The sequence below is a fragment of the Eufriesea mexicana genome, unplaced genomic scaffold, assembly GCF_001483705.2.
Source record: "Eufriesea mexicana isolate 0111107269 unplaced genomic scaffold, ASM148370v2 scaffold2545, whole genome shotgun sequence".
Taxonomy (NCBI): domain Eukaryota; kingdom Metazoa; phylum Arthropoda; class Insecta; order Hymenoptera; family Apidae; genus Eufriesea; species Eufriesea mexicana.
In genome coordinates, this window is record NW_016910608.1 from 297,723 (window position 1) to 325,549 (window position 27,827).

General features: G+C 41.1%; 1 protein-coding gene across 1 annotated transcript in view; it reads left to right on the forward strand.

Moving 5' to 3' along the window:
• The first annotated feature begins 7,265 nt into the window (after positions 1-7,265).
• NLG-5 (neuroligin 5) overlaps positions 7,266-27,827 on the forward strand; it is a 45,117-nt gene continuing 24,555 nt past the window's right edge. Inside the window, exons 1-4 of the mRNA XM_017903737.1 lie at positions 7,266-7,460; positions 20,644-20,941; positions 25,663-25,815; positions 27,020-27,220. Coding sequence (XP_017759226.1) covers positions 7,266-7,460; positions 20,644-20,941; positions 25,663-25,815; positions 27,020-27,220 — 847 coding nt within the window. The remainder of the gene's footprint in view (positions 7,461-20,643; positions 20,942-25,662; positions 25,816-27,019; positions 27,221-27,827) is intronic.

Below are 27,827 nucleotides of genomic sequence, written 5' to 3' on the forward strand. Positions count from 1 at the left end.
ACTGTGGACTGCCCTGAAGTCGCCCGGTACTGAGCGCGATCGAGGCGCATGCGTTGCCAACTTCGCACTGGATATCGATCAGTTCTCTTCCGCGTCATTCAAACGCTTTATAGACAGGTATATTTAGTAGCAAGCATTTTTTTGAATTTTAGAACGCACGATTGCTTCAACTTTATGATCACGATCAAAAATATAATTTAATAGTATATGAAAAGAGAAAAGCACAACGATATTGCTGAATTGATGAATTATGAAGATTTACCACTATCGTAAGTCGAGTTAGCGATAGTTCCGCTTTGTTAATTCTTATTATCAATCACGGTTATCGTAATGTCGTGTAAAACAGCGATAAAAATTCGTTTTTTTTTTTTTTTTGTTATAATTGTAATATATAGTAAATATGTAACGATTATTTTATCTTATCGTAATCCTTATCTTTCCATAAACCAAACCTTTTTATCGTTTATAACTCATGCACTATGATAAAGTTTACCGAGCAATTTTCGTTTAAAAATAGATATTTGATTACTTCCTAATGCCGGATGTGATCTACGTATTGTAACCGTAAACAAGGACGAGTAACAACGTGGAGCGAGGTTTAAAAAGAGAAATCTATCAGATTCGCGAATGCCAACGTAACGTGCCAGCACAATGACCATCGGTGTTACGTAATAAAAGTGTAGTGCACCGAAGTAGGCAATTGTTCGGCACAAAAGCGCATCAACGGTCCCACGATGCGGCGCTATAAGGCATAAAAGGACGAGGTAGAGGCGAGCGAACCTCGTTTGACTGCGCGAGCTTTGAAAGGAGAACGAAAAAGTAGAAGATGGCGGCTGGTCGCTGTTACAGTGCTGTAGTTCTTCTCCCCCATGGAATTGCGTACAACGATCGGAGCCTTTCAATTTTAATTAAAGCGTAATTTACGACGCCGTTCCACCGTTGTAGTATAAAAGCCCGATTCGAAGAGCGAGCAGAGCTGGCGAGAAAAAATTCCATCGATCAATTCCCTTGATCCTTCCGTTCGCGGCGCTATATTAAAAGTCGGGCTAGAAAAATCACTTGCATATCGTAGCATCCGCAGTAATTACGACTTGCGACTCGCAAACAATCGGCATCTGAAATCAATCAAAATTCTATTCTCGCGTAACTGCTATCGACGTTTCTGAAAAGGTTCCTTTCAATTTTATCTATTTTTATAAATATATCGTCTAATAATCGAGGTATCTGTTAGATCACCGGTGATCATTTCCTTCAAAATCGACTCCGACTGATTATCCGAATACTATATTTGCGTTTGCAAGCGTCGAGTTCTGATTTCAATTACTCATGAACTGGGTCCACTCTGGATCATTAGTAGCAAACAATTTATCAGCTCTCCGCAGGCTTTCGATAATACTTTCCTGTGATACACTCTCCGTGATGAAATCGAGACTTGGGCAAACATTGCTACAGCCAGAGACGTAATTCTATCTCACTGTGGGGATTCTGTTTGAAATTTTAACGGAAAGGATACTCCTCGATGCGCAAAAAATTTGCTACGTTAAAAACTGCAATGACAATAGGAAAAAGTTTAGAAGAATAGTATAGAAAACCATGTAAGGGAGACGAAATCGGAGATGAAAGAAAATGGATGCATCGTGCAGAGCCTGGAAAAAGAATCTAGCAATGAAGAGAGCAACTCAGTGTTGTGGTAGTGGTCACATAGATTTTTAGGTATATATGTGCTGAGATGAGTGGAACAAGTATATGCATGGGATTGGAATATGTAATGAATTCAGGTTATTATGATAAATGAGTATGCGTTTAATGATTGAGGTGTGTGTGAATTGTGTATGTCAATGTAATGTAAAAAAAAAAAAAAAAAGAAGAGTGATTTCGGATACGTTAGTTATAATTGAGATATAATAGCGAGAAGTCGTGTCATTGAGTAATTGTGCGAAATTAATTATATTTAAATGTTATATTGGTGTTTTACAATCCTTTTTATTAAATAAAGAATTGTTCTTCTTGTTGTTATTAAGCTATCGTCCACCACTAACAAGTGTTACATGAGTTTCGCGTAACCTACTATTACCAAAAATACTCGTAAACAAAATTGTCCAGGGGATGTAGTATTGTAACTGCGAGCCATTCACGATGCAAAAAAATATCGAAAAGAGGAGCAAATGAACTAAATCGAGAAACAATGTGTTTACACTAAAAAAAACCGTGTAGCCATCGCGTTTTTACGGTAACGCAATTACGATGACGCTGCATCGAATGTTTTCGGACGTTAACCAATCTCTTTGCCGTTTTATTCGAGAGTGAAAAAAACAGAAGGAGCCCATGATGCCCGAAAACTGCTGATGGAAGTTCATCAACAAAATCGGGAATTTCGACGAAAGAGATCGTGGCCGAACACGAGCGATAAATATATCGATACACCGGATAGACAAATATCGTATCCCCTTCCGCATAAATCGTTGTTTTCGAGATCATTTATCACATAGACTCCTGACGTCTTCATTCGACCAGAACCAACTACGAGGGAGGAATATTTACACGAGTACGAATCGTCTCGCTCCAAATCGTGGCTCCGTTTGCGCGAAATTCCGCGAGAAATTCCATCGTAATTGAAGGAGATCGACTCGATTATAAAGTCAAATGATCGATGAGGAAGAGGATCCCCAGCTGCGTGCAAGTGCATTTTCTTTCCCTCTTCTTGTCTGTTCGTTCTAGTTTCCTTCCCGTTCCTTCGTAGATCGTGATTTCTGCTGAATTCAACTCTTAAAATGACGTTTATAAAAATAATCTCGATAATTATCACGGTCCCACTGTGAGAACAAACTTCGGTTACCGGTGCAACATGGCAGCCAACGTGTTCATCGATCAAATCTAGTTTCTTTGTCTATCTTAAGAGAAACCGCAACGTTACACGGTTAAAATTAATCGTAAACGTGAAATCCTCAGGTGTAGACACCGAGGAAGATCCTCGTCGGAAGCTACATTCTTCTTCAACCGAGTCCCATCATTCTTTCCTTCGAGTCAGCTTCAAATTTCCCCGCAGAACTACAATCTTCGCGCTCCCATTCGCCTTTCTTCCGTTGTTTCCACGGGCTTTGCACCATTTTGTCGCTGTTTCTTTCGCCTTTATTCCCCGGCGTGCACGCGGCCGCAGAGCAATCCCGCTGGTTCTCGGTCTGTCGATTTCCGTGGATGAAACGTCAATCCCAAGATAAAGTGGCGGAATACGGGTGCGGGATCTCGCGGCTGTATTACGCGCACTCGAGCCGTCCCTGTCCGGGGATGCAGAGGGTTGAAAGTTAGATCCGCCGGGGGAATCCGACGCGACCGATAATTGAGAGTTGGAATTAAATTAGCGGAACTTCGATTCCTCGATCGGTGCAGGTCCCCCCTGTGACTTGGCCGGAAATGCGTTCAGCTGCCTCGATCCTGTTTCCCTCGATCGGGTCGTTAGGCGAGCTGCTTTCCCTTTCTGATCGCTCGTCGACGCGCCAATGGGAGTGCAATTGAATTAAAAGGGCTCGACGATTGGGAGTTGCACGAAGATCGTTTATTAAACCGTTCGAAATCGACGACACATCGTCGTGCCCTCTCAGCTGCGTGCGAGGATTAATTCGAAAAATTGCCAGATTTATTAATTGCCAAATTGCATCCGTTACTTCGCGACCAGTTATACAGTCGCAACTGCGAGTGTTTAAAATTGTACCAGATTTTACTCGAGCCGAGTTCGATAGGAGAATTCGAGGTATCGTTGGAAGAATACCAAGGTACCAGTCTGGCTGGAGATTCTAATGCGAACCAAGTTAGGGGAACAGACTTTCCCATGAAGATTCGCTTTGAACAACTAAAGCCTTCGCCTGCGAGCGTAATATCCCGTCGCACTTACATGTTTTCAGAATGAATTCCCTTAAACCCTGAAACACCATCAAAGCTTTGAGTCGTGTCCGCTTTATACGCGCTTTTCCACGTATTTTTCAAGAAAACGAGGATCATTAGCCCGATCTCGCCGTGAAGGAGATTGTTTTCGCGAGCGTCAAAGAGATTTTTCCGTTCTTTGGGTGGCTGGGAAACGATGCCGGTTCTTTGCGTGGAAATCCATTAGAATTCGCAAAGAATCTTGCTTTCCGTAACGCGTTACGCCTCGGACATTCGCACACGTTGTGCTTAACCGTTAATGGTGCGATTGAAAAACGTCGCTACGCGATTAATAGTAAATTTCGCGTACGTTGTTCGGGGAAACTCAGAACTGCGTTAAATAACGCGAACGGGACACGCGACAATTTTTATCGCTGGACGAGGCTCGAAAGACCTCACGAGGAGTTACGTTACCGATAAACTTGACAAATCGTTTCGTTAGCGACATGAATAACGATTTCGAATCGTGTTCTCCCTCGTTCTTTATACTCGAATCCACCCCTCACGGTACGCCCTTATCTGCACTTTCAATGAGCACGCAACAACCACGAAATCGAGAACCAAAATGATTTCAAACAATTTTACGACCTCCTCGAGTCGTACTAGCTGTACATTCCTTTTTTTAATTATCGGAAAGGAAAGATTTAAATGCTATTAATTTACTCACTGGAAAATTTGAGAACTCGTTCAATCCTTTGTTTTATACTTGTATTTTTTAAATTATTATCGTTGAAATATTATATATTCTTATATTCAATTCATACTTCGCGCTTTAAAGAGCTAAATCGTGTTGGCAACCCTTGAAACTAATAATAATAATAATAGTAATAATAATAATAATATTTTATTATTAACGGATAGAAGTCCTTTGGTGTACAATAAAAATAGTAAAATGAAATATACAGTATTAACGTAGTAGTATAGTAGTACAGAAAGTAATGGAATAAGGAATAATTAAATAAAAGGAGAAACAAACAAAAGAAAAGCTTAATAAATAAATGGTTGAGGTCTAGTTGAGCCTTGAAATAGATACCTTAAATGAGCATAACGATACTTTAGAAAAGTCAATGTTTTCGCAGTGTGCATTTGCTGTTGAACATAATCTGTTTACGCAGTTTCTGCGTAATATAATTATTTGTTATATTGTGAATATGGTAGGCCTTCGTGGGTACGGTGTATAATACTCACGTGCAATAGATCTCTAATCAAATGTATATTATTCGTTATAAACACATGGTTATATTATTGACATCCTGTTCCAACTTCCATCTTCTGATATTATATTGACAATTATGCTTGGAAAATGTAACAAAAGAATTATTTTTTCAACGTTTTAATTTTTTCTCAATGTTTTGTTTCAATTGCACAGTGATTGAATGATTTCGAGATGATAAAGTTTCAAAGGCAACGAGAAAAACGTGGATAAAACCGAGGCAAGAGATTTCGTAAATAGCGTGTAAACCTATTTAGTTCGGAGCTGGTAATTGCAATTACAATTCAGTTAAAATTCGTTCCCCGTTCAACCACGGACATTGAAAACAATTAATAATTTCCGTGTAACGTGTATTTCAGGTTTCATTTATTGGTACGTGGCTAATAAACGCGTGGCGGATATATTTGTTCCGTACACTCTGCATTTGCGATCGATCAATTTACAAACCTTTCCCCTATTATACGATTCGAAACACACGTATGACCAAAAACAATCGATCTAAATTCACCGATTACCAATGCGTATGCTAATTTCGTGGCTAATTCCGTCATCTCAATTCTCGAAAAATCTAATTCATTCGACAATGGGATTTCCACACCCCGATATCTCGAAACTAAAAATACGTGACACGTATTTAAAAAAAAAAAAAGAAAGAAAATAAGAATGATAAATAAACGAATCTTAACCAAGTTTCACCGATATCCATCGCGAGACACTGGCGTGGGATCAGGGAGAAAAATTTAAATCGCTGCACGGCAGGGGATGGAAGCATCCGGTACAGGGCAATCTTGCCATTTCGCTCGAGGCTCGTCTAATCTTCCGCCACGATTCCCGGCAGATTGTCCGCTTTAAAGATTTACCTCGGCAGCGCGAAAGGTAGCCAGGCAAGCCTACATGCACGCTCAGCCAGAGCGCTATTAAGTCAAGTCCGTTCCCTCCGCCATAGCGAGGAATATCCAACGCGGTTACCGGAAACCTCGACTTTCATTGAGAATCTGATCACGCGTTATCCCGGGTCTCGAATTGCCGATGCCTTGGTAAGAAAAACATAGGAAACAGAGACGGTAGGAAGTAGCGTGGTGCTGCTAGCTAGAGGTGTATCCTAGTCGGGGGTGATGCGGTGGCGAGGCACTGATTGCTCCGAGAAAACTTGCTTCTCCCTCAGGCCAACCCTCTGATCAAGCCTCTCAACCCTGGTTTCACCCCCTGACCAACATTATCCACCGTTCCTAACCCCTGAGCTACGTGGAACCGGACTCACGTTGGCCTTCTCTCGGTTTCAGATCGCTCGGTTTTAGCGATTCAGGAACAGCCGCGTCGGTTCCAACGAGAACCGAGCAGCGTTGCAGGCCAGCGAAACTCTCATGGAAACAAGTCGAAGGTATTCAGGCTGGGCCGTGTTCCCTTCCGTTCGAGGGATGTTTTGAGTGCAATTTAACTTGCACAACCGAAAGAGAGGGCCGTGAAAGGAGGCCAGAAACAGGGGAAAAGGAAGCGGGAGTGGCTGGCTGGGTCTCGCCGCGGGCCACGCGAGCTGCAACCACTCCTAGACGTTTTGCATAACGAAGTTACCAAGCGATTCGTCGACGAAGAACGTTGCATGGCCTACGAAACGGCTCGGGACCCGCTTTGCTGATTGAAAATACCTCGAACGTTGTGTCGCTTCCGGTGACGGCTGAGGTACGTCTCCATGCAATCTTCTTGGGTTATGAAACATACGGAAGGGTTAGCCTGGGGTTATCTTTTCGGATAAATCCTGCATTTCTTGGGGTAAAGAGGATCTCGCGTTTGGGATTCGAGGAACGATCGCGTGGATGACGAATTGTTTGCACAAATTTTACATAAATTTTCCATACATTTTCCGCAGATTTTTCATGCGAAGGTCTCAGTACCACCGTCAGATCCTTACTGCGCGAAACACTTGGAAAGTAAAATCAAATAATAAATCGTGAATTACGAATACGCGCATAATCAAGCCAGTGAAGTTAATGCAGCGACTGGTTGTCTTCAGGTTCAAGCGAAGTGGAGAGGTGACTTGAGCAAGCGGTGAGCAGACCTTCGAGGCCGTGGCTGAAGTCGCGTTCCACGGTTATGCTGCTGGCGTCGCTTCGAGTGGCCGCCAGCAAATGCTGTCATGCTCTTGCCATGCCAGCCGGCGGCCAGGAAGAGGCCGCTGGCCACGAGGTCCTTGAGCAGATCGAGAAGCTGCCTCGTGCTGATTATAATCCTCGCGCTGATCGGCCGCGAGGGATTGCGAGCTGCCACGCAGATCCGCTACGCTTCGCGCATCATCGAGACCAAGAGCGGACAAATACGTGGGATTCTTCAGGTATGTATCGATTTTCTTCTCTCGGCAAGTCATTCGTCCGAACAGACGAGCCGTGGGCTAGCCGAATATCGATTTCTCGAGGCTTGGAGAACGGCTCCAGAATATTTCGTGCAAAGAGATCGTGTTACGTGATAATAATGGATCGAACTATTTTATCCATTTTTCACGCCTCTGGTATATTTTCGTAGTATCATTCGAGGCTGCAGCTCACGAAACGATATACAAGTTGATGAATAAATAACTTTGGCAACACGCCTAGTCGCTCTAAATTCATCGAATATCTAATTTAATTATCTAAAATTAATTTGCGACACTTGTCTCGTATTCATTCTATATTTCTGTATTTTTTAACGTGAAATTTTTGAAAGTAGAATTTAAGAAACAAATATCTTCTGAAACTCGCTGTAGGGATTTAAAGTTCAATTCGGTCTGAAAAATTGAACGAATCTTGAGAAATTAATGGAGCTTCTCTGGGTAAAGGGTAGTACAGAAAGTGGAACCTGAGAAATATTCGAAATACTGTTTGAAAATTCGACTACTCTCTGTCGTGATCAGTAGAACGCTTTAATTTCGTCGATTTTGATTTATTCAGAAACGTGGTTCTCAATAAGACACAGAGTGACTGCATGGAAGAACAGCGTCGCCGATAAAAGAGTCGAAAAATAAAGGCAAACGATAGCGCAGAGGTAAAGTCCTGCAACTTTCAAATTTCGAGATTGAACCTTCCTTTTACATCCAGCTCGTCGTAGCTAAAGCAAACGTGCTATGCCACGTCTATCTTCCGTGTCTCAAAATATACTCACTCTTCTTTGACTTAAATATCGGTAATCGTTGAGCAAACGACGACAAATTTGCTCTACGGTCGTCAACTGGATATCGAATAAGATCCAAGAAAGACCTTTCACCGTCGACCACACTTCTCGACGAAAAATCTTGCAGGTTCAAAGTTCACGAGTCAACCCAGACAGGAACGTCGTCTAGTCGATAGCATCGGGTACACCGCGAACGCCAACATAGACGAGGCTCTCTGCACTCGCTTGCCAAAAAATGAAAATAAAACACGGTGTAGAGGATCGATCATACGATCAGCTGGTTTGCATACTGGGTATATAACCCTGGTACACGTTCGGGTCTCAAAGGACTCGTGGTAACGCGGGTCGTGTGCCGGAGACTGGATCAAGCCGGGGGAATAAAATTCGCGTTAAGGCGTTAAAAATCGGTGGAAGTGGCCGGATCGTGGGCAAAGAAAGGGAAATTGGCTGTGTCTCGGGCATGGAGCACGCGATCGAATAAATAATTCGCCATCGCGATAACTATCGCGTTACGTTTAAGCTCGGAAATCTTTGCCGCGGTATTCATGGAATATTTGAGTACATCGATTTCTGCCATTTTAGCGGCGCGGCGAAGCACACCATCCCTCGTGGGTGGGGTAGGAAACTATCGAACGAAATGGTTGCCGGGCTAGGAGGAGAGTTTGAATATCCGATGCATTGGAAATATGAATCCGAGTGCGCGAGGATGGGTTGCCGAAAAATTCCGCTCTTCTACCCTCGATCGCGAGCGTCTTACGTTTTTCGCCGCGGATTTTTATTCGTTTTTATCCGTCTCGGGGGTTATGATCGGCGAAACGAACCGTGATGGTAGTCGGGATAGGGGTTGACCTCGAAACCGATTTTTCCCGATCCCTCGTGCCGAAGATGTTACGAGTGCTTGCTTCGCGTCTCGCTGTATTTTCAGGGGCTGCTCTCTTCGTTTCCCCCGATCTCGACGATCCTGTTCAACCCTTGTTTCGAAATGGAATTCGGATAAAAGTTTTATTTCGCGCGGCCCCCTTACGTGCTGGATTATTTTTCGACGAATTTCCATATGTTTAAAATTATTTTCTATTTTTCTAATTGATCAATAGAAATGAACGAGTCAAATCTGAAAACAGAGTTTCATTCAAAATGTATTTATTGACAAAAAATTGAGGGTAGTGTGATGGATAATGTCCACTGACTACCCCAATCAGCGACCAATCCAATGGTGAGACATGAACAAAGCAAAGATGAAACATTCGTATATTATACGAAATATTTGAATTTTGAAATAGAAATGAATGAAAAAGAAAATTAAAATCTGAAATAAAAAAAAAAATAAATAAAATCAGAAAAAGAAATTATTAAATTAAACAAGGAGGGTGGCGTGTGGGTGGAGTGGACAGTGGCTATTGGCTAGTCAAAGGTCTAACCAATGACCATTAAGCACCACACTCCCACCCCGACCCGTCCTGATGAAAATTTGGATGTGTCTCGTCCGAACTCAAACTGACAAATGAATCGAACAATCGCGCGGCGGCCTTTATATAGGCGTCGGCCGACCCCCGAAATTGGCCGAAAATTTCCCATCGTCCCCGATTTTCTTCATAATTATCTTTCGACTGTAATAATCGATGGTTTATAAATTTCTTTCACTTTTGTTATAAATTTTTGTTCAAAACAATTTATTAATGACAATACTAATTTGTTATTAACAGAATATTTAAAAGTTTATAAACTTATGTAAATCATAACTACATTTACGATTTTCTAGTCAAATTTTTCATAATATATCCGCGTTACAGTATTTTTAATACCCTTTGGAGGTAAAAATATATACTTATATGAGAGAAAAAATGGGTCTAATTACAGATCACTGATTAAAAATAATCACGGGAATAAAATGACATACGCTGCGACTGCAAAATTAAAAATATAAATATACAGAGTTTAGAGATGGAAAAATTTTGCTACAGTCGTGATATTCGATATTAATTTTTAATTTTTAATAATCCGATTTTCTACCTCTATTCGGTAATTATCTAACAAATATTTGTCAGTTATTTAATAACAGTATCAATTACCTTATTATCTCGATATATCGAGTCGAAGTCGATATCTCCACTGTGCCTACGGAATAAAAGCTGGGCATTTCAAAGGATATTTTCCTTTATTTCTTCTTTTTTTTCAAACATCAGCGTTGTCGCGTCCATCATTTAGAAACGAAATATCCGCGTCGCATTTTTGCGACGTCAATCAGCAAAAACGACGTCTACCTGACGTTTACTGCGACAATCGCCACGTCGGCCGGTAGACGTGAATTGCGTTTAATAGATATTCATATCGACAAGGGGAAGGATCGATGGACGTCGAATGATTTTATAGGCAATCCGGTATCGTGACGGAAGCGGACAGCCAATTTCGTTCGCGCCAAAGTATCCGGCCGGTTATCGAGCACCTTTTATTCCATCTTTTACGCGACCCCCCTTTCGCCAGTTTAAGCAGCGCAACCCTAAGCGATACCGGGCCTTCAGGCATCTCGATTTTCAAATTTTAAGTCCTGCCTTTTTACGTACGGAACTATGCGGAACACTCGAGGCTCGCTCGATAATTCTCTCGAGATGGCGGATAAGAAGTTACACCGTTTCCTGTGGTCATTCGATCTCGGGAATTTTTATCGACGAGAATATCTTCGAATTTAATCGCAACGTACTACCAACGCGATGTCGTTGGTTATTACGTGTCCCGGATAACACTTTTCGTTCCTCGAATATTTCCGGTCTGTACGCGAAATTGCAGAAGGCGATACCGCGGTTATTGATCCAGATAAATTTAATTCCCCGATTACCGACTTTATTCCAAAACGCGAGGCTCGAGTCTATTGAAACTTTGTGCTCCTGAAAAGGTAATAAAGTGCAGCGGGAAAAGTTAAATCAAAATAATCCTTCCACTTCTAAATCTTCTTATAAATAACGGAAACCACATCCTGGCTCGTGGATAGGCGCTATAAATTATTCGCTAATCCTCAAAGGAACTTATATAAAGAAATAGCCCTACGAAGCTCGGGAAATAAATAGAAAATTCTTCGCGTATAAATCAGCCCTCTACTCTCCGCTTATTTATTTCTCCATCGTTGTATCGTTACATTATTAAAACTTGTACCGTTGAATTAGGAGGATCTGGGTAAAAATTAAAGCGCGGGAAAAATAAAGCTCGACGTATCGCGAGAGAAGTTAAAAAAATATTTCTCTTCTTTATTTTAGAAATACCCGAGGGTGTACGCTCGGCAGGGTACGTCCCTTCTTGAATTTTTTGGGTCTTCTTGCACCCTTCCACCCCTTTCAGACCACGTCATAAATTTCCTACGTTCATTTCAACGTGTACGATGCGTTCTCTCTATCCGTGGAAAAATGGCGATCACGGATTTGGCAAGAATTAACAGGAATCGAGCCGGCTTCTGTAAATCTTGCCCCGCGAGTGTTCGTATTTACAGATCAGCGAGACGAGGCGACGTAGCGAAACGATTGACACCGCGACGTTTCCCTCTTGTAACAGCGAATCGCGCGAAATGGAGCGAGCCAGGACGAGAAACGAGCGAGTTGCGGCGCGTAATGTAAAGGCCAGCAGGCGTCCCGAGCGAAAAACTTTTCTCGTTATCCATCCATCCAACGGGACTGGCCAGGCTAAAAACGCCCGGTAAATTACGGGTCCGCAGTTCAGCCGGAACGACCGCGCGCTCCCTCGCTTCCGTTCCGCGCGGAATCGCGCAAGATTTGACACCGTCCTCGTCGATTCTTTTTCCTAGGACCTCTCACGGCTATCCGTGCACGGGCAGCCTGAATTTTAGGCGCGAGGCGAAGAGTTTCGTGTCTCTGGGGGATAATTGGAGAAATATTCTGCCAACCTGGGATACTCGGCTTCGGGACTTTATTTGTATTTTAATTCCGCGAAATATCGCTTCGGAATACCGTGCTACGCGAATATGGTTCATGAATAGAAATGCAGAATCACGGGCTGGAAACGTATCCTAAACACGTTGACAGTTTGCATTCGCAATCATTCTCTGAAATGACTGTTTTTCTATGCACGCTTCCTGAAATATTTCGTGTACTACCCCTTATAATGGGGTGGTACACTAGCTCTCAAATCTCTTCCCTTTCGTGCGTCTAATTTTCTCCCTTCGTTTGAAAAATGAGATACCAGAGTGAAAGTATAGTATAAAGAACAAGTGTTTAACACTATACGTACTAGTACTTTACACACATCTATTACCACAAGAGGTGAAATGATCCCTCGTGGTACATAAGGTATGCGAAGAATTTTTCTGGGTAAAAAATGTGTTAAGAGAAAAGCGGAAAGCGAGAAATTAAATAATCAGATAATATAAGAATTTACAATTAGAATTTACAAAAAGTCAGATGAGTGAGAGAAATAACAATGAATATACGATTTATAGAGTAAATTTTGAAAGGGATCATTTGACATCTCTTCATACATTTAGTATTAAATTGTCCGGTTTATTTCACGAAATTCTAAGGACACGCGTGGTAAAATTGATCGTATATTCGAGTTAAGTAACACGTTGCACGTTTAACGAGGCCCTCTTCGAACTTGGAAGACTATTAGCAGGTCTGAAGGGAGCAGATGCTAGGAGACAGGTCTCGTTTGGCTATTTTTCGTCGTTTAAATACACTCGCCTCTTTTCGCCTGATCTATTACGGGACGAAGCGAGCTTTTTACCTGTTAGCTGTCCCATCTAACCGGAATTGTTCGAATTCCACTTGGCGGGGTTGAAACTTTTCCATGAGCCACGGCGATAATGAGAATTACGATCACGTCTGCACGCGGATGGTTTCGGGTCGAAATTGCCGGCTGCGAAAAGGGATTATAATGATTCGTCGATTACGCAGTCGTCTCACGTACTCCACGGATTACGTTTCCCCTTTTCGACGATGCTCGAAAGAACGAAATGTGTAATAAGCGTGTTGTCGGGATTTTCATTCGACCGGGCCGTGCATGCTCGGGATATACAGAGACGTTTTAGGCGATTACGACCTCTCCTGTCTTTTCAGCATGAAAATTTACGCGCTGAAGGGAATTTATCCTTGCAACGTGCTCGAGTGTCGATGCGTCGATTGATCTCGCAGTAAGAAGAGATAAATATTTCGGTGCTATTGGCAGAATATTATCACCAAAGTGGATCTTTGTCTCGGTGGTTGAAACACCCCTTTTTAAAGCATCTGCTATCCCTTTGCACTCGAGAGATAACTCTCAGTCCATTTAACCATTTAATCAGATTCTAAAGATCGACGTTAATTAATATATCAAATTTAAAATTACCTAACGAGGCGTGGAATGTCGAAGAAAAATAATTCTACCTCTTAATTTGCATATGATTTCTCATTTAGTTTTAGGAATATCGTCGACTTTATGGCAAAAAGTCTTCGAATTACTGTTTTTCTGTAACGAAAAAGTCGTCGAGTGCAAAGAGTTAAAAAATTATTCGACTACCAGTTTCAGTAGAAAAATTTTGGAAAGACGATCAGTGTTCTAATCCAGAAATATCTTTAATATAAATCTAGGAAATTGCCAATCTACATTCCTCAGCCTTGACACCCTAAAAATTGCTTCGAGAGGATACCCTACTTTCCCAAAACACGATGCACTCTGCTCGAAATTGAACCATGTCCTCGACACTCTCGTCGTGGCTTACGCTTCTAAACCAGCCACGACGCCTCGTTCCTCTCCAAACTCCTAATAAAGCGGGGTGAAACGGACTCTTAACAACCACCCGTTTTCCATTCGTTCACCACTTCTTAAATACTTCATTACCGCTTTCCGATCGAACCCCGTTCGACTCGCGTTAAAGAGGTCGAAATTTTTCATAACTGCGTTCCAAGCCTCGCTTTTCATCGCTGATGGTCGCATTACCATAATCACGGGGTAATTACAAGGGTTACGTTAGTCCGTCGCTCAAACACCCCAAGTATGCGCACGGTGCGGCCGGCAATCTGGCAATAATAATGGCCGGTCGGTAATGCCTGCATAATTACGGAACTATGACATTACATCAAAACGATGGACATTGCGCGTATGGTCCGCCTTGGTCAGCTGCCGGACAATACTGGCTAATAAAATGTTTAACAGTTTACATGCCAATTGCCGGCGACCAGCGGCCAGCAGTAGTTGACGCATCGCGGAAATTTTATGACTGGCAAACTGCGTGAAAAGTGGAAAGGAAAATGTCTCCGTGACATTTTCCATCGCGACACCATCGAGAGTTAGCTGCTACGTCGCGTGGATTTTTATGCTTCGAGGAATTTGCATTGTTCCGCAGTGACGATGGGACGAAGGTTACGTTCCTCGAGGGATTTCGCGTTGAGAGGTTATTGGAGATCGTTGATGGGGAAGGAGAGAATCGAGAGGTTCCAACGGCTTATCGTTGGATGCTCGATGGTAAAGGAATCGTTACAAAAGAAGGAAAAGTGGAAGATTTGGACAGATTTCTCATTCCAAGTGTTTCTCGGGTACCACTGATACCTCACGCTCTGCTCCGAGTCTTGCAGCAATTGTTGAATATCTACAGCTGCTTTTAGCAGACTTCGCAAGTTGACGACTGGGTATTTAATCTCCATAGTTTTACGTAGGATCGGGCATATAATTAACTCTTTGCACTCAAGGATTTTTTGGCTAAAAAAGGGTAGGAGTTCAGAGATTTTCTGCTATAAAGTTGACCATATATATTTTTGAGCAGTAAATAAGGAATCGGGTAATAATTAATACATGGAATTATTTGATTTCGATATTTCGCACATCGCTAAATTATCTTAAATTTAACATATTGATTACTATCGATCTTCGAAATTTTATCAAATGGCGACTGAAGGGTGGCTCTCGAGTGCAAAGGGTTAAATATTATCTCCTAGTTCTGAGTAAAATGATCCACGGCATCAAGTCTGTTACTAAAGAGCTAAATTTATATTCTTCATTGAACTTTGGTGGATAGTATTTTTCTTATATTACAACAAAATAATATTTGTAACAATTTCTTCACAAAATAATGCCTAGCAAAATGGAAATCTTCGTGACCGGTTGTCAACGTGTTAATATTGCTTTTTGTTCAAATGGAATCGTAATTATTTATACTGCTTTGTATTTATTACACTACTTTAATTAATATCAATTAATGTCAATTAATATCAATTATGACCAGTATATTTAAGCACATGTCGTATAACTATATTTAGGTTGGTAATTCTGCTATTAGTATTCCATCAGATTAATTAAACTTATCTCCCATTTTCCTTTCTTTTTTTTTTCTTTTTTTAAATGAATATTCCAAATAAAAAATTCTCTCTTGCCCCATTAGGATCTCATCGTCGACACGTGGAATCGCTCAAAGTCTCTCGAGACTTTCGCCTCTCTTAATCGTCCGGTTTCCCATTAGACTCGCAAAGTTCGACTTCCTTTCCGGAGCGAATTAAATTTACGGGAATTTGACGGTAATACTGCCGGAACCATATTTCGAGGAAGTGTAATTTCACGGGATACGGCCGCGTGTACGATCTTTCTTTCTTTCAAGAGGGCATTAGCGGAAAATTGCTCGCTGCGAAGCGAACCGGCAGAAGTGCAGCTTCTCCATAAACTAAGAAAGCACCGTCTCGGATTTTCTAGTCGATCTATTTATCGCCGTGGCCTAGATCTCCTCTTTAATTCTTAAGCACGACCGGTCGACGCGGTCGTGCGTCGGTGAATGCATTATGCAGTCCGAGTTGCACTAGGCGCGCGCCATTTGCTTTTTTTCCCCTCTCTTTTTCACGCTCCCGCGTTAATACGAGCTTTCAGCGTTATTCTTCCTTCTTTTTCCCTTTTCCTAACTATTTTCCCCCTTTTTCTCTTCGCGCGGGGACAATGAAATATTTTTGTCCGCGACACGCAGCGCGCAAATGTTTGCGGTACGCTGCCAGCTCGCGAGATATCGGCGGGGAAATATATTTTCGAAAATTTATTTTTATGTCCGTGGTACTTCAACCGGAACCGTTCCTTTGTCACTCGTGAAATTCCTGTGGAAATATGTATTTTTCAAATTGACGCGATAAACTGGCTCTTCATTCTGATCGTTTCGACGTTTCGGAAAGACGATTTTCTCTGTCCTATGTATGGCAGCTTCGCGAGAGTTTCCCGTCTGATTCCCCTGGAAAAATTCCATTTCTCATTCACCCCGGGGAGTCGGCGCGAATTTTTCCTCGCAGAGCTTTCCGAAATTATACGCCGGGTTAAAAAATACAGAAGGATGCGCTTCTATATCGAATGTAGAGGCCGGCTGACTAAAGGCAAACTCGTGTCACTAATAGCGTTTCAGCTGTTTCGTTTTCACGCCACCGCCAGTGTATAATTTATTTTCCCGTAAGTCCTTTTAATTTCTCTGTTTTAATCAAATTCTATACGAAGCGGTTTTTAAATTTTAATTATGCGACAAATTTATAAAAGTTCGCGATGATTACATTTAAAATTGCTGTTCCGATTTTCCTCTCGGGTTTCGATAAATTCTATCGCGAATTTCGATAAACGCCCGTTTATTTACGCGATTTACTCCGCGAAACATTGAAACGGCATACGATGGACTAAATAATTGCGCGACAGTGAAACAACGCCGGTATCGCGCCAGTAGTATAAGTCCGCGCTCGGTCAGACGCGTGTCTTTTAAGCGATATTTTCGCCTCGATCTTCGCTCGAAATCGACTCGCGAATTATACTATTCTAAGTTGCTCTAATTAACCACTCTTGCGCGTGTTTCTCCCTTTCGTGCATTACAAGTAACAGCGAAAAAGTAAACCGGAAGCGAAGCACGCGGTGACTCGTTACGAACTTTAGAATCGACGCATCGAGCCACGTTCGATCCACGGTTTTCCCGAATCGAGAGGTCGAAACAACCGAAATAAAAGCGGAAATGGGAGACGAAAAAGGCGTGTAGAATGCAAGATAAAAGAATAGACAGAGAGAGATGATAATTGCGCAGGTGTACGAACGGAAATCAATCGCGCCACGACGAGGGAAATCAACGACCCCTCGGGAATAAATAACGCGTCAACAACGTTGCTTCATAGACATTTTCACGAGCACCGATGCTGACCATCGACGTTGCGACGCCAGGTGAAGGTCGTTAATTTTTTACGGTCGCGAAAACACGAACGCAAACGAGGTCGAATCGAATCGCTGGCAAGTTCCTTTTTTCCTTTATTTAAATATTTTTCCACCACTGCCGATTTTTCTCCGGCATCGACCGCGCGTTTCTTATAATTATTATATTTTCTTCCTTTTTCTTTCATTCACGTGCGTGTCTTTTCGTCCCCGATCGGGAATAACGCCGCGAGAGTGAAACTTAATCGGAGTTCTCGATTTAAAAATTAACGCGAAATCGTAAATTTCTGAACACCGGTTCGATAGATATATTTTTTGGTCGATAGCCATCGAGGAACATTATTTTTGGATAAACCCGGGAGATCGCCGTGCTTGTCGAATCTTTGCACGCGAATATTTCGGAAATTGAACGAGAAATAGAAGAAAAATAGAGGGAAAAAGACCACGAGTATACACTATACAGACTTTGTCTTGGAAAATATTTCAAAATCTCACGATATTTTTCATCCCCCAATTTCGTAAATTAATTATATTAACGTCTCCAACTACTTCGATAACAACCCCTCAAAATTAGAATATTATTCTAATATTATTCTCGTAGGAAATGAAAGAAAAAAAAATAAAAATTCTCTTCAATGGTAATTTTTCTTCCTTGCCATAATAATCCGAGAATAAAGTTCTCGGATTTAAATAGGAATCGCGATCGATAGTAATTTAAATCCGAGAATTAATAATCGCTGTAAAGAGATCGTTACGTATAGTAATAAAGCAGGCATGCTACGTATATCACCGTGGATAGCAGTTCACGGGATGCCATGAGCCCACGCTGGAGCCATATTTCGTTATAAAATACCCCTCGATAGCGTGGAAGACAGAAGACGCCATAATTACAGAGGGCTGGAGGGTGGAAACGAGGCCGGGGGCAAGAATTTTTTTTCGCGTCTTCCCTTAGTCGGCTTGCTCTTTTTATCATTCCCGGTAACATCACGGGCCCTGCCGTTAATGGGAATTCGTGATTTTCAACTCGATGCGGCTCCATCGCCGTTCCTCAATGGGGATGGAAAAGAAGAGGAGAGAGTGCAACTCTCACGGCAAGCAACCGGAGGTGCAATTAACGTCGACGCGCACCGAACGAGATTTATTAGCCCTTCTGGTATAATTGCTTCCAAGAATGTCAATGTTTTCTCCGTCCCTTCTCCGCCTTTTTTCCCGGCGCAATTACGTCTAACGAAAGCAATTATCGAATTTCGTTAGCGTCCCCGCGCAAACGCCCCGCGAATTTATGCTATTCTGCGAAGCGATTGATTGCCAATAAAATTTTCTGTATCTCTATAAAAAAATTTCCCTATTTATTTTCTTCCGTTCGATTAAATTGAGAAATAATAAAAATATTCTGCACTTTTCTACGAGTCTTTATTTTCATTTAAATTCTTTTCAACCTTATTATCATAATATATATCGATATATCAATATCGCACCGATGTTTCACGTATTAATGTACCCAGAAGTTCAGTTGACAGTCAAGAATTCTTCTATGGAATCGAATTGAATTGTAATTTAAATTGACGCGTCTTAAAATCATATTTGCTTAAAAAATTGCGATCCTCGTGATTTTTATTTCTCGTGGTCTTTTATTTTTTAAAAAATGATTCTTCGATTTTTAAAAAAGGAGACCAGGTTGTTCGAAGAGACGTATCGACATACCGCGGCGTCTGTGGGTCGTAGGGAATCCAGCGGAGCCCTCGTAAAGCAGAGATAATCGAAACGCTGAGGGTAATTAGGTAATTAGTTTCCGGTAACAGGAACATCCGAGCCACGTTTATGTACATAAAATAGAGGATTCACATCTAACTCGGTGTTCCCGTGCAGAGACATTACCGTCAGAGATCTCGCTATCGGTACCGCGCACACCGAATTAAAGTAACGAGGTACTTTTGTCGTTATTAGCGTATGTCGAAATTCACGGCCATAATTGAAATCCTCGTCTATCGGCGCAATTTCGTATCCACGCTTCGTAAGAAACTCTCATAAATATGAATTTCAAACGATATTTTATTTACCATTCAAACAACGTTTCTCCTCGTACGCGTATAACGAGAATATATTTCCTCTGCATACATAAACATGAACGTTAAACATTATTTATTTACTTTCAACTTGAACAACAAGTGTTTCCTCATCCCGGCAGGGCAAATATTTTCTCCAAATAATTACGAATTTCAAGGAATATTTTAGTTGTAACCTAAACAACGTTCTCCCCTATTTCCGTATTAAGAGAAAATATTTTCTTTAGGTAAGTATGAACATTAAATGTTATTTTATTTACAACCGAGGTATTTTCCCTTATTTCCATGAAACAAATATTTTCCCCGCATCGATAAATATGAATACAAAACGATATTTTATTCTTAACCTAAACAACGTGTCCTTTTATTCATATAGGACCAAATACGTACATATCCAAGATTTTATTTACTATTTAAGCAATATTTCTCCCTCATTTCCATGGACCAAATATTTCTATATAAACATTCTATATAAGTACGAATATAAAAGGAATATTTTATTTACGCGTTAAACGATATTTCATCTTATCACTGTGTCACGAAATATTCCCTGTGTCTCCCAAATTATTACCATAGCCGTATTTTCATATCTTAACCAAGAATCCAAAAATATTCTAAAATGCTCTTATCTGATCTTTATTTCAAAAGGAGTGCATAGTATATTATATCAAACACAACAAGTCAATTCATAACTCAAGAGTTTAGAGTCTATGATATAATTAGTCTTTATTTGATGGGAATGCTGCAGTTTCAAAGGCGTTATATGTATATATTTATATTTATATTATATAAAAACTGGGCATGGTAAAATATGTTAAATCTCTTGTTTTGTTTTAAGAGTTACTACTTATGGTAATCCTTACTAAAAGTCACGATACGTCCTACTAACCATCTAGTCCATTTATTCTTTCTCCAGCAAACTTCCAGGACATTCTACAGTTTATTTATACTAACTCTACCTACGTTTAGAACTGTCAAATTACAAAGAACTGAAGTCGATCAAAAATCTTTTTTCTGTAAGAAACAAATTTTCAACTATACGGTATCAATTTCCTAACTTGATCGCACTCTGCAAAAATTCTCGAAATTTAATCAATTCTTCGAATTCGATAAAATCGCGAATCTCTTGCTCCGCTAATCGTGTCCTCCATTTTTTGATGTCTCTAATGTCTGTCGCAGAATTTGAACAACCAATTCTTGGATCCCGTGGAAGTGTTCCGAGGCATTCCGTACGCGGCACCTCCCGTAGGAGATTTACGTTTTCGACCACCGATCTCGCCGATCCCCTGGGACGGTATCAAGCTGGCGGATTCCTTCGGCGCCGTTTGCCCGCAGCACTTTCCGGACATCAGCAATGACACAGCTGCTTTGTTGCAAATGCCCAGGAGCAGATACCAACAGCTGAAACGTTTGTACATGTTCCTGACCAACCAGAGCGAGGACTGCCTGTTTTTGAACCTGTACATACACGGCAGTGGTAAGCGTGACTGCATTACGTATTGCCTGTTCGCTCTCTTTTCTCTTGTTTTCTCACCCAACGAGGCATTTCGTGTTAAAAAATTCAGTCAAATTTTCACCGACGAAAAAATAACTGTCGCCTTTGTTTTTAGAAATGCATAAAAGGTAGAAAAATCAAACTAGAAGGTCTGTTCTGTGGGTCTAAAACAGGGTTCCCCAAGGATCGTATGGACCATTAAAGGGACCAGCATCGAATTTTTGGGACGATGTTAAAAAATTCACGCGTGTCGTTTATAAATCCAAATTTTTGGAGAATATGAAGAAAAAGAGTTTACTTCTTAGCTCTTTGCGGCACAGGATTTTAGATAATAAAATAGACCCAAGTTGCATAGAAATTTTATCGCGTTTTAAATGAAACAACATTGGCATGGAACTAATTTTTATATAAATTAACTTACTTTTATGATTTTTCACATAAAACCAGGAAATACATTTATAACATTTGTTGAAAGTTTCACCAACTGCTTTACGTAAATAAGACGAAATATGAACCTATGAGCTGTTATAATATTTCGAGGTGGAACCAGAAATGTCCTACCATGCATTACGGAGCATCAAAATGGTGTGACAGTTTTAATTCCAGCTTACCCCAAAGAGTCAAATTATAATATTTGTTCCATCGAATCCGGGGGTAAGGTGAAAAGTGCGGCCATTTTCCAGCAGCGAGAAACAAATCGCGAGAATGCTTGTTATTGCAAACAAAGGATAACAGCGTTTCTTCCTCGCTTGTAAATCTCGCCTGCCTTTTCTTTCGGGTCACCGTGTAATTAACAAACTTAAATGCAAGGTTCGCGTGGAAACACAGGGTGCAAAAGTCACGAGCCGTTGACGTAACGCAAATGGGGACGAATAAAAGAGAAGCGGCGAATATATGTCGCGTATTAAGTATCTAATTAAACTGCGCGAATCTCGCCTTTATATTCGCAAGATTCCCGGTGTAATGCTCGCAATTAATTAGCACGCGTTAGTAACACGCGGCCAGGAAATTTTGAGCCCGCCACCTATCGTCTGTTTATGGAACAGTACGGTATTACGAAACAAGTTACTTCCCGAAGTAATTAGTTCCGAAGTAATTAGTACCTTTATGCCGGGTATTATCGCGAAAGTAAGAGCCCGGGCTCGTATATCATTCGATGAACGTCGTAGTCGAATTTACCGAGGCTGGACGTGGTTAAAAACTCACCCTAATGCCGGCAACTTCGCCGAACTTCGTTTTTAGATTTAGCCCGCGAACGGAGGCTGTTCCGTGTTTATAAATTATTCGATAACAAGGGAAAAAATGGCGGTGGCGAAAGGGGGTGAAATTACGCGTGAACACGGAAGACGGGCGAGCGCGACGGAAAGTTGAGATTGGAATTGAAAGTTCGTTTCTCGCGGTCTTCCGGAGTTTGATGAGCCAGAAAGATATACATTTATCACGCGACAACGTGTTCCGAATACAGGCAACGAGCAACTCGCGAAAAATAGATAAGGTACGAAATAAAAAATTTTTAACGTGGTAAAATTGATGGGGAATAGAAGAGTCGAGGTTGAGAGAAAATTGAAAATGCAGAATAATGAGAACAAGACGAAATTATAGTCGATAACATTTTCTAGAGACTTCGCTATCCCTCAAAAAGGAATTCCCGTAAATTAAACATAAATCGATACATATACAAACACACGTATATATGTTAAAAACGATTAATAATTAATTTAAATGGAAATTATTTTCGTGCAAAGTATGACATACACGCGACAAAATTTGATATAAAATCTCTCAAAATTGAATCACTCTCTCCCAAATATTTTTATCAACCTTTCTCTCGGTAATTTCATCCCCCAATTTCACCCCCTCCGAAAAGAAAAATTTCACACTGACACGGGAGATTCTGATTTTATTTAATTTTCCCTTTTCCTCCGTTTAGAATCGTGTATCATCGCAATCAACGATCTGCTGGAGCTTTTTTTCCCACGTCTCCCTCGTCCATGGCTGTTACGCAATGGAGGAAATCGCGAGGGAGTTTCCCGTTGTTGTTCCGCCGCTTTCGACCGGGCGAGCCGCTGCCAATTAAATCGGCCGAGCGGATTGTAACGCGATAGAGAAATTGAATTTTCGGCGAAACCAATAAAAGCGTCGTCGCCCGCTAATCGCTTCGCGTCCGTTTCCGCTATAGCAGCCGGTTAAAGAGCGATTCGGTCGCGATTGCAGCGCGATTAACGTTACCTGGGACGTGGCGCGATATTACGATGACAGGTAAACGGGGATAACAGGGCGGATTAATCGCGCGGAAAATCGATTTCGATCTACCGGCGAATAGCTTCTGGAACAGCCAGAAAATAGGTGAAGGAAAATAGGGTTGGTTGACTTATGTCTCGCGCCAAGCAGACCGAAGCGTTCATATTCCAAATTTTTTTCTCTCATTTTTCCTCTCCCTTTTCTCTTTTATACACGCGCGATAATGATTACCCGCGAGCTTAAAAGCGATAGTACAGCGTAGCCGGAAGTTTTATTTTGTACGCATTCCAGGTTTACTTTATGGTCCATACGATAGCGGTATTTATGATTTGCATTTATACTTGCTCGAGTTTATGTTGATTTATTCGCATTTGCCAGAGATATTACTTGCATACAATCTGAGCGTAAATGTAGAACGAAGAAGTTTTATTTTTTCCTATCATTTCTTTTGCTCCTCTCCGATTTTATTAAAATAGATTTCCAATTCTTCCTGGGACGATAAGTTAGAGATTAATTTAATTCAGTCGCAGAGGGATTTTTATTCCATCAGCGACACGAATGGTAATTTATTTAATACATTTATCGAGTATTTTATCGATTAAGGGAATATAGATATTTATATGGGTATTATCTTACGGTATATATGTAGAGATACTTTTGATTGGCAAATATAAGGAATAAAGGATGTTGTTTATTCTAATATATATTTATCACGAGCTAAAAGAGACTTAGGAGTAAGGTATAAACTAAAACACTAGATTAATAACTGATATGATTACGCAACGAACTCTTAACCCTTTGCACTCGAGAGGCAACCCTCAGTCGCCATTTAATACTAGAACTACCAACCTAGTGAAAATTACTGGTCCCATAATTTTCCTTTTATTACATACACCTGCTCTAAGCATAAAATTGGTATCAATTCGTATTAAGAAAGAACTGTAATCAATATATTCACTCATATTCATCGTACCGCTGAAATTACTATAATCTGTGTACGTTATAATTAGGTACCCATTAAAGATCGATAGTTTTAGTGTTAATCAAATTTTAAAGACCGATGATAATTAATATATCAAATTTAAATTTATCCAACGATGCGTGGAATGTCGAAGTAAAATAATTCTACGTCTTAATTTATATACGATTCCTCATTTACTGTTTTAAAAATATCGTCGATTTTATGGACGAATATATTCGAATTATTATTTTTCTGTAACGAAAAGATCGCCGACAGCCGAGTCAAGGCAGCCCTTGCATCCCTATTTAAACGTACTCTTTCCTACGCATGCTTTCGATGGGCCAGGTACTCCAAACACTCAGATGCATTCCTAACTTTAGCTCCTTGTTCGCAATCGATACAGTCATAAATATCCCGTTCATTCGATCCTTGCACGCGATCATTTGTCTTTCGTCTTGTACTCCAGACGTCATCACGAACATTCGACCTGAACCCTGGCCTGCTATTTATTGTCCATCGCCTAGCTAGGTATGCCCAAGTGTTCCCTTGCATTCACTCTCAAACCCTAGCATTCCTGAAATAGTACAGGGAAAAGATCTGTAATAAACGATACGAAGCCGAGTCTCGTCGCTCTCGTTTATCACCATTGGTTCCATTACACCATAACGCTGGAATCCCGCGAAAATGCACGTACGAAATACACGGGAAAATGGAATTATAATTTGCAAGTTAATAAACAGAGACTCTACGCGCGGAGAAATGCAGAAGTTATTGCAACGTAACTCACCATTACTGAGAGTAACAAGCCGTGCACTTGGAGCAAACTGACACCATGCTGTTCCGGACGTAAAACCACCCCTCTGTCTAATGAATTTAAATCCGGCCAATTCAAGCCGGTCATCGTTCTTCTTGGCTGACGGTTACCCTTATGAAATCGCGAAATGATAACTTATCATTTAATTACGCATTGTTTCACGTTGGAAAGACACTTTTGCTGCCGGCGTTAATGATGAACGACGCGTATGGAAATACACGCGGCACGCAAATGCGAGCTGGTTTATTACGATGGTAATAAATCTTTGTAAGATCGATTGATCGCGATAGCTAGGTAATGGCTTGAGTTTCGGGCTAAATCGAATGTTATGTCGCGTATTAAAGATTTCGATCGCATCTCGACTAATCTGTTCGTGATTCATCGATCCAGTTGACGGGTATCCAAAAATATCCCATTGCATCGTGAAACATGCCGTGAAGATTAATTTACGTTTCAGACGAATATGAAAATCTTGAAATAGAAAACTAAGATTGGAATTCTCGTAGATATTCCAAAATTCGAAGTTTCAAAATGTATTTAGATAAAAAAATTCCAGGAAAATATTTAAATATCATTAAGACTTCGTCGAGACTTCGAAATTGATAAATTCCTTCAAAATGTATGATTTTTTAAATAATTTATTCTTACGATATTTGAATTTTTCGAGATATCATAATAATTTTCCAGGATCTCGAGGACTAGCAGCACCATACGCAGTGATGGTGTACGTTCACGGTGAAAGTTTCGAATGGGGAACCGGGAACGTCTACGATGGATCCGTGTTGGCCAGTGCTGGCCACGTTATAGTGATCACGCTGAACTATCGTCTGGGAATATTAGGTAGGTATTACACGAGCAATGCAATTTACAATTTTCGACCTATCGATTGCAGGTAACCGAAAGATACACGGAAGAGCATGCAAAAAATATTCCAATTAATTTCTTCAATCGAATGCACACGAGCTGGAAAAAAGAACGCGTACCACTGTTCCTCGCTTTTTGTTCCACGGTGAATAAAATAAAAGAGAAGAAACGGGAAGCCCGTAAGTTGCTATGAGTAACGCTGGATGTAGAAGAAAACATGGAAATAAAACATGAACAAGGAACAAATAATTCAGCCCGACTGGATATATTCTTATTCTCCCAAAAGCTCGCTCGTTATTCATTTACCGCGTTAAACTCTGTCCAAACGTTACGAACACACGTGCACGCGTGTGCAGCAGATACACCAAGCCGTCGTATTATTTAACATTATAATTGCGCGCGTCGGACGCTCGCATAAATCCATCCGATCGAGGATTAATATTTTACGGCTCCTTTAATGTATTCGATTACAGTGCCCGTGGCTGTAGCAACGAGCTGATCCCACTGGTCCCCGCTTCTCTGCGATCCATTGACAATCGGATTTGCGACGCGACTTTATCGCGAAATTAAGCTGGGTAGAAAAATGGCTCCGATTTGAATTTTATAACCTGTATTTGAAGATGGAGGACGAGAGGGATGGAGTGAAAATATCAACACGTTTCCTTAGTAGGACTTTATTATATACGGGGGACCAGATGCGAAAAGCCGAAGGCTAGCTTTTTGGGAAAGACCCGTGTCTTTGGAGAGACGTAAACGAACGTTTTCATCGCTCATTAGGCATCGAGGTGGTCCGCGAGTCATGGGGCCCTGGTGGCAAAGACATAGACCAGGCCCCCATTGGCCCGGGACCCTCGATGTCTCGATGAAGACGAAAATATTTACGAGAAAACCTTCGTTTTCCGCATCTGGGATGTGTCCCTACATATTTTTGTCGAATATCTATTTTATTTTGTACCTAATCGATTTATAATTACGAGAGCGAGATAGAGAGAAGAGAGAGAGGAGTAATAGAATAAACGAAGGAATTATGAGCAGACGGTAGAAGTGGAGGAATGGCGGAAGGTATGAGCGAAAAATAAATTTAATAGAGTGAAAAATAGAATCGTCGTCGTTCGGCGTATTTCTTGGAGAAAAAGACACGCGCAAGTGGTGGAGTCAAGTATGGCTGGCCGTGTTCCAGGTTTCCTGAGGACTCGTCCGTATCCAGACAGAACGCCAGGATCCGGTGGGAACCTGGCCTTGAAGGATATCGCTATGGGACTGCGCTGGATACGCGAAAATATCGCTGCTTTTGGGGGCGATCCGACAAATATCACGTTGATTGGACACGATACCGGCGCTGCTCTGGTGAATCTCCTGCTGCTTGCTCCTTATGGCAAGGGTAAGTGATCTCGCTTCTATTTCGCGTAATCGCTGTGACAGTTATGCAGGGGAACACGTAACAGACACGTAGAGCGTATTTCAGGTTGTACATAAGGAGAAGACTGATAGGGGACCAAAGTTTATTTCAAATGGACAAATAAATAGGATAAATCGAATTTAAATCTATTCATCGACCCAATCGTCGAAAGACGATTTAAAAACCTATAAATTATCTGGAAAGCAACGCTATCTTAGTTTTTAATGCGTCTAGGGACATTCTAGGGGATTTTAGTACACGTATGTAGAATCGTAAATGAAACACTTGTTCTCTACGACCATATTTTATTCTTATTTTTTAATCGTGGTCACAGCTTAGACTTCGCTGAAACTTTTATTTCCGTGTACCATACGTAATTTAAGAAGTAGTTAGACGTGTCCGGCTTTTAGTCGGGAAAGTCCGAGGATTTACTACTCTTTGTCCTAGATCCGTGATTTTATAAGTGGTAGCTCTACTCGGAATCTCGTACAGAATCTAATGTAACTACCGAATTATTTATTTCTTTCGCTTTTTCAATTTTGTATCGATTTTATCGTCGAATTCCGATTCGTCGCGAATTAATTTTTAT